Source organism: Leptosomus discolor, chromosome 1, assembly GCF_034619465.1.
Source record: "Leptosomus discolor isolate bLepDis1 chromosome 1, bLepDis1.hap2, whole genome shotgun sequence".
NCBI lineage: Eukaryota > Metazoa > Chordata > Aves > Leptosomiformes > Leptosomidae > Leptosomus > Leptosomus discolor.
The window spans coordinates 58,141,373-58,157,354 of NC_141391.1; the positions used below are offsets into that span (position 1 = coordinate 58,141,373).

A 15,982-nucleotide genomic window follows, 5' to 3' on the forward strand; every position below is an offset into this window, starting at 1 on the left:
CCCATGGGCCAGGCCTCTGGAAGGTATGGGGACTCAAGAGAGCTGGCTGATTTTCAAGTACCACTTCCTCCAAGCTCAGGATCGGTGTATCCGTAAGAGCAAGAAATCAGGCAAGGGAAGCAGGAGACCTGCTTGGTTGAGCAGGGAGTTTCTGAAAAAGCTCAAGCGGAAGAAGGGAGTTTACAGTACATGGAAGTAGAGACTGACCACTTGGGAAGATTACAAGAAAGTTGTCAGAGTATGCAGGGATGAAATGAAGAAAGCCAAGGCCTCCTTGGAGTTCAACCTGGCCAGGGATGTCAAGGTCAACAGGCAGGGTTTCTTCAAGTATACTGGAGGCAAAAGGAAACCCAGAGAAAATGTGGGCCTGCTGTTGAATGAGGCAGGTGCCATGGTAACAGAGGATGCAGGGAAGGTGTTGTTACTGAATGCCTTCTGTCCTTCAGCCTTTACTGCTTCAGGTCAGCCCTCACGAGTCCCAGACTTTGGAGGTAACAGAGAAAGTCTGGAGGAAGGAAGACTTCCCTTGGTTTAGGAAGATCAAGTTAGAGATCCATTAAATAAACTGGATATCCACAAGTCCATGGGTCCTGATGGGGTGCACCCACAAGTGCTGAGGGAGCTGGCAGAAGTCATTGCTAAGCCACTCTCCATCATCTTTGAAAGGTCATGGAGGACAGGAGAGGTGTCTGAGGACTGGAGGAAAGCCAATGTCACTCCAGTCTTCAAAAAGGGCAAAAAGGAAGACCCAGGAAACTACAGGCCAGTCAGCTTCACCTCCCTCTCTGGAAAGATGTTAGAGCAGCTCGTTCTGGGGGTCATCTCAAAACATGTGGAAGAAAAGAAGGTGATCAGTAGTCGTCAACATGGATTCACCAAGGGGAAGTCACGTCTGGCTAATCTGATAGGCTGCTTCGAGGGCATGACTGGATGCGTACACTAAGGGAGAGCAGTGGACATTGTCTACCTTGACTTCAGCGAGGCTTTCGACACTGTCTCCCTCAGCATCACCATAGGCAAGCTTAGGAAGTGTGGGCTAGATGAATGGACAGTGGGGTGGACTGGAAATTGGCTGAAAGATAGAGCTCAGAGGGTTGGGGTCAGTGGCACAGAGTCTAGTGGGAGGTCTATAACAAGTGGTGTTCCCCAGGGGTCAGTACTGGCTCTGGTCCTGTTCAGTATATTCATCAATGACCTGGATGAAGGGACAGCAAGTTTGCTGATGATACCAAACTGGGAGGAGTGGCTGACACACCAGAGGGCTGTGCTGCCATTCAGTGAGACCTGGACAGGCTGGAGAGCTGGGCAGAGAGGAATGAGATTCAATTAAGGGCAAGTGTAGGGTCCTGCACCTGGGGAGGAATAACCCCATGCACCAGTACAGGCTGGGGGTTGACCTGCTGGAGAGCAGCTCTGTGGAAAAAGACCTGGGAGTCCTGGTGGACAACAGGTTAACCATGAGCCAGCAATGTGCCCTTGTGGCCAAGAAGGCCAATGGCATCCTGGGGTGCATTAAGAAGAGTGTGGCCAGCAGGTTGAGGGAGGTTCTCCTTCCCCTCTACTCTGCCCCGTTGAGGCCACATCTGGAGTACTGTGTCCAGTTCTGGACTCCACAGTTCAACAGGGACAGGGAGCTACTGGAGAGGGTACAGCAAAGGGCTACTAAGATGATGAGGGGTCTGGAACACCCCTCTTACGAAGAGAGGCTGAGGGACTTGGGGCTCTTCAGCCTAGAGAAGAGAAGACTGAGGGGGGGATCTTATCAATGATTAGAAATACTTAAAGGGTGGGTGTCAGGAGGATGGGGCCAGGCTCTTTTCAGTGGTTTCAAGGGACAGGACAAGAGGTAATGGGCAGAAACTTGAACATAGGAAGTTCCATCTAAACATGAGGAGGAACTTCTTTACTTTGAGGGTGGCAGAGCACTGGAACAGGATGCCCAGAGAGGCTGTGGAGTCTCTGTCCCTGGAGATATTCAAAACCCACCTGGACGCAGTCCTGGCAACCTGCTCTGGGTCATCCTGCTCTGGCAGGTGGGTTGGACTAGATGATCTCCAGAGGTCCCTCCCAACCCCTATCATTCTGTGATTCTGTGAAAACCAAATAAATTAGGAAAGCTGCTTTACACTGGTTAAAAAAAAAAAAAAATCAAGTACTTGTGGATTTCTCTTCTGGTTTTGTATTTCTTTTAAAACATTTTAAATAACACTATAAGTTATGAAATATTTTACTTCATATTAAAAAAATGCTACAAATAGTGCCAATGTAACACTCGTAACTTCCATTCAGTCTTTCGCAGAAGACGATTGAGCTGTCACCATTGCTGTTTGCAGGCTGTGCTAAAGTTCATCATGCTTAAGACCTGTAACCAAAGGGAAAAAAACATTATAAAAAACAGTTATATAAAGACTTAATGACTATTTTTGTAAAATGTGGAGAAAGCCTTTTACTTTCTGTTTACTGCTGGTCAGTCAGTTCAGCAGCATGACCTTCATTTTTAGAGCCTCGCTAAAAGTTGACCATAAGCTTTCACAAAGAATAAAAACTACTGAGAATTCTTTGTAATGAAAAACTCTTTTCTTCAACCCTGAGAGCTGAGACCACTTTTTTTTGTTGTTTCACATTACTCCAAGAAGTCAAGTCCTTCCTCTTATTTGAAGTCCTGTAAGAGTGTGGGTTTTTCCCTTGTGCTATTTAACTAACTCAGTTTAAAACAATTTGAGTTTAAAATAAACCCCAAAATCTATTTGTAAACTCAAACACCATTTAGTCTGGTGCGAAAAGGCCCCACATAGATAAGCCCAGAGTGAGAGATGCAGAGACAAAATAAAGACTCGGCTACCTACTGCTTAACAGACATTAGCTTTAGATTCTCTACGTGAGGTCTAAGGTAATGTGCTTTATTTAATATTTGTGGTTCAAATGACGTGGAACAGTTGCTTGTGTTTGAAGTCCAAGAATAGGACACTACTAAATTTTCTCTTAGATTCTGGCATGAAACAAAAGCTTTTATCCTCTTAGTGTAACTTCTGTGTAAAGAAGCATCACACGACTCTTAAAACCCACACAATTTCTCTAAGACCGGGGAGAATTACACAAATACAATATTTGTGCCCACTGACCCTGATCTTAATTTCAACTATATTAATATTTATTTTTTAAAAGCTAAGAGATGAATATGCATGTTAATTACCTTTTTGAAAGAACGATGTTAGATTTTTCTTCTCCTTTTCAATTTGCTGTATTAACTTTCGTATCTCAGAGTCATAGTCAACCCATTCAGGAACTATCCGGGCAGCAGCCTTTAATTTTGGTTCTTTAGTTTGGGGATTGTTGCACTGAAAGTTTAAAACATACTAGGTGTAAACAAAGCAAATGTGAAAATATCACCTTTCCAAGCAACTTACCTAAAATGATTTTGTCAGCATTTACAATTTCATTGAAAGACAGTGTGCAAGTTACCTTGATATTAACCAAAAAATCACACAAAACAAACAGTAAATAAACCCTGTTTAAATAACTTGAAACATTTTATTGTAAATACTTTTATTTTTCCATGTGCTTCTGACTATATGGCTAACAGACATGGCTAGCACAAGAGTACTAAGATTTACACAAAGTTACACGGGAAGATACAAGACATCTATTAGCATATTAAAACTGAATCTAATATGTTTTTATTAAGTTTGTGATGCTTCTTCCAGTGTTCTCCTGAAAAATGTCTTGATTGCTTCCATATAATAACAGATGGAAGTTGTAGAAAGAAGTGACACATAATAATGGAGATATGGAAATGTCTAGCAACTTAATATCAATCTTTCTTGAATACAGAGCGTCCATTTTAATGCACAAAAAAAAGCTTATTTTAACAACTGTAAAGACACAACGGAAACAAAACTATTGACATACTGAATATTCACACCAGATTCCAACTGTCTGTTTTTCTTCAGAATTACATCTCTGAAGTATCACTTACAGTGCTTGGTGGGTTGTCAAAAGCTGAGAATGGGAGGGGAGAAATGGGGTAACAATGACAGAAAAAAACATTTTCTCTGTTTCAATTCACAAAGACACACACTTTCTTCTTTCTAAATACAGATATTCTCCTCAGCATTACACTTTTCAAGCTCTGCTGTATATCTCGCTTACAGTGGTGAAATGGACAAAGAAAATCACGACAATATTAATCCTCTACACAGCAGGTTCTGGAGGAACCTTCTTTATAGGAAGGTATGGTGTGCAATAGCAGCACACCATACCCTGACAGTTAACAGTACTTCATGAGAGTTCCACTAACTTGGCTGAATATGGACAAAAGGTAAGGAAAATACATAGAATCATTAGGTTGGAAAAGACCTCTAACATCAAGTCCAACCATCAACCCAACACCACCATACCCACTAAACCGTCTACAAGTGCTACATCAACACATTTTTTGAACATCTCCAGGGACGGTGACTCCACTACTTCCCTGAGAGGCCTGTTCCAATGCTTAATAATCCCTTCAGTAAAGAAATTTTTCCTAATGGTCCAAGCTAAACCTCCCCTGACGCAATTTGAGGCCACCTCCTATTGTCCCATCACTTGTTACTTGGAGAAGAGACTGACCCCCACCTCACTACAACCTCCTCTCAGGTAGGTGAAGAAAGCAGTAAGGTCTCCCCTCAGCCTCCTCTTCTCCAGGATAAACAACCCCAGTTCCCTCAGCCGCTCCTCAGAAGATCTGTTCTCCAGGGCCTTCACCAGCTTCATTGCCCTTCTCTGGACACGCTCCAGCACTTCAATCTCTCTCTTGCAGTGAGGGGCCCAAAACTGCACACAGGATTCGAGGTGCGGCCTCACCAGTGCCGAGTTCAAGGGGACAATCACTTCCCTGCTCCTGATGGCCACACTATTCCTGACACAGGCCAGGATGCTGTGGGCCTTCTTGGCCACCTGGGCACACTGCTGGCTCATGTTCAGCCTTTTCCACCGGGCAGCTGTCCAGCCACTCCTGCCCAAGCCTGTAGCGCTGCATGGGGTTGTTGTGACCCAAGTGCAGGACCGGGCATGTGGCCTTGTTAAACCTCACACAACTGGCCTCAGCCCATCGATTCAGCCTGTCCAGGTCCCTCTGCAGAGCCTTCCTACCCTCAAGCAGATCAACACTCCCACCCAGTTTAGTGTCACCTGCAAACTGATTGAGGGAGCACTCAATCCCCTCATCCAGATCATCAATAAAGATGTTAAACAAGACAGGCCCCAGTACTGAGCCCTGGGGGACACCGCTTGTGACCGGCCGCCACCTGGATTTAACTCCATTCACCACAACTCTCTGGCTCGGCCATCCAGCCAGTTTTTAACCCAGCTTAGAGTGCACCTGTCTAGGCCATGAGCCACCAGCTTTCCTAGGAGAATGCTGTGGGAGATGGTGTCAAAGGCTTTCTGAAGTCCAGGTAGATGACATCCACAGCCTTCCCCTCATCGACTAGGTGGGTCCCCTGGCCATAGAAGGAGATCAGGTTGGTTAAGCAGGACCTGCCCTTCATGAACTCATGCTGGCTGGGCCTGAGTCCCTGGTTGTCCTGCACATGCCATGTGAGCGCCCTCAAGATGAATCGCTCCATAATCTTCCCTGGTACCGAGGTCAGGCTGACAGGCCTGTAGTTCCCTGGATCCTCCTTCTGGCCCTTCTTGTAGATGGGCATCACATTGGCAGGCCTCCAGTTGTCTGGGACCTCCCCTGTTGACAGAACTTCTGATAAATGATGGAGAGTGGTTTGGCCAGGTCCTCTGCCAGCTCCCTCAGTACTCTCAGGTGGATCTCATCCGGCCCCATAGACTTGTCCAATGTCCAGATGGCAAAGCAGGTCATTAACTGCTTCCTCCTGAATTATGGGGGTTTATTCTGCTCTCCATCCCCCTCTGCCAGCTCAGGGGGCTGATTTCCTTGAGGATAGCTTCTCTGACTATTAAAGACTGAGGCAAAGAAGCCATTAAGTACCTCAGCCTTTTCCTCATCCTTGGTGACAATGTTCCCCTCTGCACCTAATACAGGACGGAGATTCTCCTCGGCTCTCTTTTTATTGTTAATCTTTGTAGAAACATTTTTTGTTGTCTCTCATGACAGTGGCCAGCTTGAGTTCCAGTTGGGCTTTTGCCTCTCTAATTTTCCCTCTGCATGACCTAATGAGATCCCTGTACTCTTCTTGAGTTACCTGCTCCTTCTTCTAAGAGTGGTAAACCCTCCTTTTCTCCCTGAGTTCTAGCAAAAGCTTCCTGTTCAGCCAGGCCGGTCGTCTTCCCCATTGGTTCATCTTCCAGCACACAGGGAGAACCTACTCCTGCACCTTTAAGCCTTCCTTCTTGAAGAATGTCCAGCCTTCCTGGACCCCTTTGCCCTTCAGGACTGTCTCCCAAGGGACTCTCTCAACCAGTGTCCTGAACAGTCCAATGTCTGCCCTCTGGAAGTCCATGGTTGTGGTTTTGCTGACTCTCCTCCTGACTTCACCAAGAATTGAGAACTCTATAATTCCATGGTTGCTGAGCCCAAGGAGGCCTCCAACCACCACATCTCCCAACAGTCCTTGTCTGTTTGTAAACAGCAGGTCAAGCAAGGCACCTCCCCTGGCATAGTCCGTTACCAGCCGTGTCAGGAAGAGTCCGTTACCAGCCGTGTCAGGAAGTTCTCTTCCACGCACTCCAGGAACCTCCTGGACTGTTTCCTTTCTACTGTGTTGTATTTCCAGCAGACATCTGGTAAGTGGAAGTCCTCCATGAGGACAAGGCTAACAATTGAGAGCCTTCTGCCACTCACTTGCAGAATGCTTCATCTGCCTCTTCCTCCTGGTTGGATGGTCTGTAACAGACTCCCAGCAGGAGATCTGCCTTGTTGGCCTTCCCCCTCATCCTTACCCATAAGCACTTGACCTTGTCCTCACAATTGTTAAGCTCTTGTAACGGGTCTGCGTGGCAAGGTTTTGGTAGTGGGGTGGGGGAGTTATAGGGGTGGCTTCTGTACGATATTGCTAGAACTTTCCCCTATGTCAGATATAGCCAATGACAGTTGGCTTTAAGACAGTCCTGCCGCTGGCCAAGGCTGAGCCAATCAGGAACAGTGTTTTTCGCCTCTGTGATAACGTATTTAAGAGAGTGAAAAAAGTTGTTGCACAGCAGTAATTGCAGCAAGGGAGAGGAGTGAGAATATGTGAGAGGAACATTCTGCAGACACCAAGGTCAGTGAAGAAGGAGGGGGAGGAGATGCTCCAGGTGCCGGAGCAGAGATTCCCCTGCGGCCTGTGGTGAAGCAGGCTGTCTCCCTGCAGCCCATAGGCGGTGGAGCAGATGACTGCCTACACCCCGTGGAGGGCCCCCACGCCGGAGTAGGTGGATACCTGAAGGAAGCTGTGACCCCATGGGAAGCCTGCACTGGAGCAGGCTCCTGGCAGGACTCGTGGCCCGTGGAAAGAGAGAAGCCCACACTGGAGCAGGTTTGCTGCTAGAGACCCCGTGAGGGGTGCTCATGCTGGAGCAGTCGGTTCCTGAAGGACTGCACACCATGAAGAATACCCACGTTGGAGCAGTTCATGAAGAACTGAACCTGTGGGAAGACTCATGCTGGAGAAGTCACAGAGGACTTCCTCGCATGAAGGGGACCCCACACTGGAGCAGGGGAAATGTGTGAGGAGTCCTCCCCCTGAGGAGGAAGGAGCAGCAGAAAACAACAGAGTGATGAACTGACCACAATCCCCATTCCCTGTTCCCCCCCCTGCACCGCTGGAGGGGAGGAGGGAGAGAAATCAGGATTAAAGTTAAGCCCGGGAAAGAAGGGAGGGGTGGGGGGAAGATCTTTTAAGTTTTGGGTTTATTTCTCGTTACTCCTTTCTGAGTTAATTGGTAATAAATTACATCTTCCTGTAGTTGAGTCTGTTTTGCCCATGACAGTAAATGTTGAGTGATCTCCCTGTCCTTATCTCAACCCCACAAGCCTGTTATTTTTTTTTCCTCTCCCCTGCCCAGTTAAGGAGGGGGAGTGATAGAGTGGCTTTGCTGGGCACCTGGCCAGGGTCAACCCACCACAGCTCTACACAATCAAAACACTCTCTAACACACAAAGTGACCCCACCGCCTCTCCTTCCTTGCCTATCACTTCTGAAGAGCTTATAGCCATCCATTGCACCACTCCAGCCATGACAGTCATCCCACCATGTTTCTGTGATGGCGACCAAGTCATAACTATCCGGCTGCACAATGGCTTCCAGCTCCTCCTGTTTGTTGCCCACCCTGTGTGCATTGGTGTACATCCAGCTAAGCTGAGCTATCCATTTCACCCCGAACACTGGCATGCAATCCCTAGGTTCATCACTGCTGAGCCTTGCTTTGTCCCCTTCCCTCTTCGAGCCCAGTTTAGAGCCTTCTTGATGAGCCTGGACAACGCACACGCAAGAATCCTTTTCCCCCTTCTAGAAAGCCAAACTTCATCTGCTGCCAGCAGACTCAGTTCTGCATAAAATTCCACCAATGGCACCAGCCTTTGAGCCATGTGTTCATCAGGTGTGTTTTCCTGTTCCTCTCAGTATTCTTCCCTGCCACTGAAGGGATTGAGGAAAACATTGCCTGTGCTCCTGAACCTTCGAGAAATCGCCCCAGAGCCCTGAAGTCCCTTTTGATCAACTTTGGACTTCTCTCCACAACTTCACTACCAACCTGCATAACCAATAGCAGGTAGGAATGAGAGGGCTGTACCAGACCAGGGAGTTTCCTAGTAACGTCTCTAACCCAGTCCCCAGGGAGGCAGCAGGCTTCCCTGTGGGATGGGTCTGGTCGGCATATTGGGCCCTCCACTCCCCTCAGAAGGGAGACACCTAAGACAATTATCCTCCTTTTTTTCTTAACAGAGGCAGTCACAATGCGCGGGGCTGACTGACTCTCCCTGGGCAACTCCCTGGAGGGACCTTCATCTGCCTCCTCCTCCGCCTGGCCCTCAACTTCTAGAGCCCCACATCTGTTGTGTAGGGGCAACTGGGAAGGTGAGGGAGGCCGGGAGGGGATTCACCTGCTGCCCCGACCAGGGACCTGTTTCCACGCCCCCTCCAGCTCTTATGTCCCCTCCTTCTGCCTGGCGGCAAGAGGGCAGGGGATCCTCTGCTGCTTGTGGAGCCTCCACCTGCTGCCTTGGCCTCAGGGCTGGCAGGGTGCGGCTCCACCCATCTCTCTCCGCCTGGGTCGACACATTGCTGCCGGCGGGGGCTTTAGGCCGAGTGGGAACCGTGGCTGGGACCTGTTCTGGGAGGGCGATGGCCACGAGTCGAGTCGGCCTCTAGAGCCGGGGGAGGGACTGCGCCCTGCCCGCCCGCCTGCCCTGCCCGCCCCGCCCGCGCCAACCGCCGCCCCAACGGCCGGGCCCGCGCTCCCCGGGGCCGCTCTGCCCTGCGAGGGGATTGGCCGCCGCCGCTCCTGTCCCCGCCCACGGCGAGTCCGAGCGGACCCCGCCAGGAGCTCGCGCTCCCCTCCCTGGGGGGGCGGGCTGGGGCGCCCTCTCGCTCCCGGCGCTTCTGCCGCCTCGGTCTGGCCGCGGTTCTGCCGCTTCGGGAAGGGGCCCCCGGCGCCACCCGCCGCTCCGGAGCCCTTCAACGCAGTGGCTGCCATGTGCAGGTGTGAAAAACCCCAGTCCTGCCCAGTTACAGATAGCAACATTTAGGTTTTGGGTACAGTTTAACACAAGTAAATTTGGTACAGAGCAAGTGGGAGAGATCTCAGAGGAAAGGAGGAAAGTTGCTGTATTGCAGGGGAAGGGAAGCAGTGTTCCAATGCCTCCCAGCAAGGCTGAGGCATCACATACACATATCTCAAAAGCCACAGAAATTACATCAGAGTTTTTAATCTATAAAATTAATTTAACTCAAAATCAACTCACCAAGTCTATTGTTTTAGCCTTTTTCTTGGATTCATCATCACACCAGGTTTCACACCAAAGCCATTCCTGAGGGAGAGACTTAATAGCTACTTGATGAATCATGTTATTGGGCAGATCCTGTACAAATTGTGTAAAATTACAAATTAGCGTTGCTTTTAATGTAACTGGTTATCAGGCAACTACTTAAAAGCAGAATATCTTAGCCTATTACCGTTTCTGCAAATTGTTCTTAGTGCTTTCCTTCTAAGTGCTCACCTAGTTCTTTTTCAAGTAGATTCAAAATTTAGTCGTGCTCATTTTGATGGTAAATTCCACCTCTCATTTCTCATGTATTTTTTCTTTTACTTACGTCTTTCCTTAGCTTCACATACGCAATACTCCTGTCTGATATTTATGGTTCAGATACTGCATACATAATAAAAATGCTACCGAGCAGAATTAGACTGTGGGAAATTATTAAAGCATTACTTAACCATCTTTCCATTCCTCAAATTTGAAAAAAAAATTTCAAAAGTGTATAATCCAGGATTACACCACTACTCTAAATTTAGCTGCCTTCTAGGAAAACCAATTCCAGTAACGAGTATGAAAAGCTATTAAACTGCTATCCTTGCTACCTTCCTTACTTCACTTAAAATATCTTTTTTTATTTTTTTTTTAGTTTTTTTTTTTTAACCTTTATTGTATGGTCAAGTGCTCTCTTGAGCTGAACCAATATCTTGCTGAGTGTAGGGAGCAGCATTTACAGATGAGAAAAGCCTCATGCGGTCATACACCGCATGTACTCTGGCCATCATTAAAAATAACAGGTGTAATGGATAGATCCATTCATCATCTCCTTCACATGTGCAACCCCTACCTTATATTTAAAAAATAAATGTCAGTACTCAAAGAAGTATTAGTCACATCTTATTTTGCCATTTCACATTGCTAAATGTAAATGTGGCAGAATAAAATAGCACATATACCTGCATTATAAAAGGCATATAATTTAATTCCACTACAGAAATTAGTACAGGAAATTACATCAAGTATAAGTACACTGAGAGTCAAACATTATTTAAATATTTTTTTTTAAAAAAAAAATTTCAATCCCATGAATTTTAGGAAGATAAAATAAATGATTTATCACTATCTCAATTTCAAGAGAAAAAAGGTTGTTTTTCTGTTGTGCCCCTCTGACCTTATAAACGAAATCACAAATCCTGAGTTACTACAGTAACTCTCAAAGTTGTGAGTTTACAAATTGTTGTATGGAGTAGAAAGACAGCTGCTAGTTCCAAGGTTTTAAAGTAAATAGCAAAAAAAAAAAAAAAAAAAAAAAAAAAATCTGAACAAAAAATTGCTTATCCTTTCAGAAGAAAGTGATTTATCCTCAAAAACACTAAGATACATCTAGAAGGTGAAAGAGAAAGTATTAGTGAGTCAGCAAAATAAAAGTACAAGGATAAGACCAGATTGCTTTTACTGCCACTGCCAAAATTCTTGTTCATCCAAAATATGCAAACTGCTGAAATGAGAGTCTTCTAGACTTTCACACACAACATTTAAAATTTGTTCTTCAATTTTATTTACAAGTGTTTTCACATTTAGTCAGATAACCTACCTAACTTGAAAGGGAGACTGCTCTACAGCAGCATCTTTATTAGAAAATAAAACCTAAATTAAAAAAAATTAAACCATTTCCCCCTAATAAAAGACCCTACTCTTACATTCCTTTCTGCTAATTTTTATTCTGTAAATAAAGAACAAGATGGTTAATTATCTATTTTTTAATGAATCGCTATAAATACTTGTCAAGTATTTGTTTTGTCATCTTTATATAGACATTTCCATGCTTCTCTTTAAAACGAACAATTAAATACGCTGCACTGGAAGTCTAGTTTTTATAATGTGTAATTTTTCTCCCTCGGAGTTCTTTACTTACTATCCTTAGCATTTTAAAGTACCTTTTTTCCCACTCTATCTACTTCTATTTTGTGGTTTATATTAACGTAAACTTAACTGCCACCCACGAAGACAGCAGTGCTGGCAGATTAGCAAAGAGCTGAGATTACTTCTTTGAGAAGGGCAGCGAGCACTCCAGTCAGGTATTTAAAATAAAAATAAAAAGAAATAAATTCATCATAATGCATCCCTACCAGTAGATAAATGCTCTCCAGAACTCTCATAAAATATATTGCACTGTGGTTGATATTTCTAGGAACGATGCTGTATTTGGTATAAGTAGTAGCAATGAAGACAGAAAGTGATTCCTATCGATAGAGTCAGAAAAGAGATTACTACAAAAATATTACTTTGAAGTATTTCCCTTTCCAAAGCAATTCAAATCCCATTCTGCCAAAATTTAGCTACCTTAACGTCTGCTCTCAGCACTGACATGCTAAGGGAAAGATAGCTGACAAGTGGTTTTCAATTTGATCCAAGAGACTTGTAAGACTTACATGCTTTCATGTATTAATGCTGTAATTGAAAACGTACGACTCTAAAAATGGCAAGACAAACATTATTAGTATTTTGTGAACGTTAGATAAAACTAATCACTATTTCTGAAAAGCGGCATTACAACGGATGCCCTGTAACCAGCTTCTGAATAGTAAAGGTCTTTCTGAAAGACACCTTGTACATCTAGGTGAGACTATGCTTGAAAAACATACAGCAAATCACAGCTCATGTGTGGTACAGGGCCAATTATTAATTCATTTCAGTCCAGAAAAGAGAGGGAAAATCTGACTGTTGCTGTTATATCAGCTCTTTTGCTCTTAACAGTTACAGCTTAAGGCTGCTCCAGCTCCCTGTCTAGTTTGAGTCTGTAGTATAGCTGTATTTCTACTTTTCTTTGTCCAGTATCATAAAAATGGCTATTTTCAATTTCTAGTTTTATTTCAGGAAAAAAAAAAAAATCAAGTGGCAATAACATCTCTATGTAAGAGAGAAACTCACTTGCAGAGTAAGGGGGCGGAATGCAGACACTAAGAGACGTGAGCTTTGCTACTGTGGGATCCCTTCTCTGCTATAGGCAGGTAAAAACCTTTTGTGCTTTAGTAATCCACAAGGAAAATTAAAAAGCAGGAACAATCTCACTTATTAAGCCTTCTGAAGTTCACCCAAAGACAGATGTAAATAAAGAGTACTATTCACTTAAGCAGAAATCGGGTGAGCTGTATTATCAATCTTCGATTGAGCTAAGGAACCGCTACTACAGAAGAAAATAATAAATTTAAGTACGTTCTGTACATGTGGTATCTACATACATGCCTGTGACTTGCACCCTGACTTACCCCACCTAGGTGTAAACATTGGTGGAGTTATATAAATGAAGACTACAGTCACCCCAGGGTGACCATGTACAGCAACCACTAGAGTGCATTAGCAGTTAGCTTACAAAAATTGAATTTATATTAATGGAAAAGAAGAAAGAGGAAAAAGTTCTTGCTAAATAAGAATATAATTACCATTATCAGCATATAGGATTATGATTAGAAAACCACAAATGCACATAGAACAACTACAAATAAAGGACAGCAGTCCTCTATGCTTTTTTACTCCTTTTTTCCATCTTAAACAATTATTTAAAGTAATCATCATCTAGTGTTCAATTTTCTGAACTGTGCTCATATGCACACCTGGAAATGTCTAAAACAGCAGTAAAGGGCAAATAGTTTCAGAATTATATAACATACACATTGAAATACAAAATATTCCATGCATATTGAGAAATATAAAGGAAATAAAACCCAAATTGCTTAAAGTCACATATACCTGATCTAGATTTGATAGACTGTTTGGATCTTGACTAAGAGCCTGGTACTGGCCCCGAAGCCTATCTCCAGCTGCAATCTTTCTGAACTTCTTAAGATCCACAACATATAAGGCACTACAAAGATTTAAAAAAAAGAATTAAGATTTGTGCAGTTTCACCTTCTTTTTGATAACATTAATAAAAGTAACAAGAAACCAAAAACTGTTCCCATCCTAAAGGAATATTTTTTAAATTAAGCAGCTGAAGCTACAATAAAAAAGTAAAATCAATATGTCATCAGAATTCATGCCTTATCTCTAGCTGAGAATGACTACAGGGCAATTGCTTTTGACTGTGTCAGTGATCAATAGCAAGACCCAGATTTTAATCAAATTCACAAACAGCACAAAAACATGTAAGGAGTTATCCTACCTAATATGGTATTTCCTTTTCCCAAGATGTGATGCCCAGTATCCTGACTTCCAGAAACGGTACCCATCCATTTCTTTACGGCTGTCACAGAAAGGTGTGTATCCATAGGGAGCTCCATTTAGATCTAGATCTCGGAGTTCTTTTAGGTCACTTCTCACAATCTAAATAAAAATGTATTTATTTTTATAATTTAATACTGTTTTTAAGGTGTGCATATAAGAGTAGTTATGGCAGCACCTTCCAAAAATCCAATTTTAATTTAGAAAAACCCCACAAAACAACCAAAAAACAACTGAGATACTACAACAGTGGAGTATAGCTAAAGTATTCCACCAGAATGACATTTACCAAATTATTGTTAAAGGAAAAAAATATGTGTTTATTCTGTGCCTGTCTGTTGAACACATTTAATAAGTAAATTAAATAAAGCAATCAAAGTATTTTTAATCTATAGACCCACATTTCTGGTTGCCCAATATTCAATTCCTTCGTGCAGGAGTATAATTTTCAAAATCTACTGAGCATCTCCCTTCTAAAAAATCCTTCCTATTTGTTACATGAACTTGGGCATTCCAAAATTAATGCATCATTTGAAAATCTTTGTATCTTGTAGTAATGTACTTTTAAAAAAAGATTATAAATATCCTTTATTTACTAATCAATCATTCTTCCATCAAACCCCACTAATTTATCAGTAGTAAGAAAGTTTTAGCTGTTTATCCTTACAGTAGCTAGAACAGACAACCAGTACTGCTACTACTCTATCCAGTGAAATTGCAGAAAGTTGCAGTCTGCATGTCTATACCTAAATCTAATTTATTCTCAAGCTTCAGAAAAGGACCAAAATCTGTAATATTTGTGCTGAGGTTTTTAATAACCGTGTGATAGACTCTTCCATGTCTCATCTGTTTGAGACTACATTACCTTTCAATATATTATACAATATTAATTTCCAAGTGAAAGACTGCATACAAATTTAAGAACAAAAGAGGCAGAATTCATCTTCATCATCACCTCAGGCCCCTTCCACAGCGAGTGGAAAAGCCCTCTCTCAATCAGCTGAGAGACTGAATCACTTGAATATGCCTTAGGTGAAATGTACCTTTAGATTGCACATACTTCCCAGGTGCCTTTCTCTCTCCATGGGCATTAGAGGCAATTTAGGGCAACTGTGTGATGAGATTCTTAATTTCTATATGACTAAAGACAAGTGAAATTATTTCATTTCACATTCTGCAACATTTGGATAAAATGGCCACAGAGAATGAAATTGGATCAATTTAAGCTCAAATGATTTCCTCCAACATTTATACAGCATTACTTCTTCTTACCTGGTCAGCATCAACAAATATTATTTTATCCACAGCCAAAGGGAAAAGAACATCCAAAAAAAGAATTTTGTAGCCCCAGATAATTCTTTGTTTTTCTGTCTGCTGATAAAGCCAGCGAGGCCACTTATACTGTACTAACTCATACTTGAAACCATACTTTTTAGCCATGTGAGGAATAACGTCCTAGAAGAACAAACAAAAAACTATTAGTTGCACATATATGTGACACAGAAGGACTCAAAAGGAAAAAGAGGGAATGTTGAAACATGGTTGCAGCTGTGTTGGCCTTACTGACTACATAAATTACTATTTTAAAATGTTTCTTTAGCTCTAACAGTATCTTCAGCTATGTAAATATAAAAAGCTTTTTTTTCAAGCTCAGAAGAGAATAAATTGTTATAATATATAACTGGGCTTTGGGTTCCAGAAAATAAGAACCTGACGCACGACACTTTCACCACCACTGCTATTTAATGCATCCAGAGTTCATTTCCAACTGTGAAAATTTAATTTGAATTATATAATTACTCAATTGTATTTTTTTATTATTGTATTGTATTGTATTTTTTTATATATTACACT

General features: G+C 43.1%; 1 protein-coding gene across 1 annotated transcript in view; it reads right to left on the reverse strand.

Annotated features, from left to right (window-relative positions):
- Positions 1-2,324: 2,324 nt before the first annotated feature.
- The window catches only part of UGGT2 (UDP-glucose glycoprotein glucosyltransferase 2), a 103,191-nt gene continuing 89,533 nt past the window's right edge, over positions 2,325-15,982 (reverse strand). Inside the window, exons 34-39 of the mRNA XM_086482031.1 lie at positions 15,401-15,583; positions 14,070-14,230; positions 13,658-13,772; positions 9,896-10,012; positions 3,194-3,338; positions 2,325-2,362 (exon numbers count right to left, since the gene is read on the reverse strand). Coding sequence (XP_086338157.1) covers positions 2,340-2,362; positions 3,194-3,338; positions 9,896-10,012; positions 13,658-13,772; positions 14,070-14,230; positions 15,401-15,583 — 744 coding nt within the window. The 3' untranslated portion in view covers positions 2,325-2,339. The remainder of the gene's footprint in view (positions 2,363-3,193; positions 3,339-9,895; positions 10,013-13,657; positions 13,773-14,069; positions 14,231-15,400; positions 15,584-15,982) is intronic.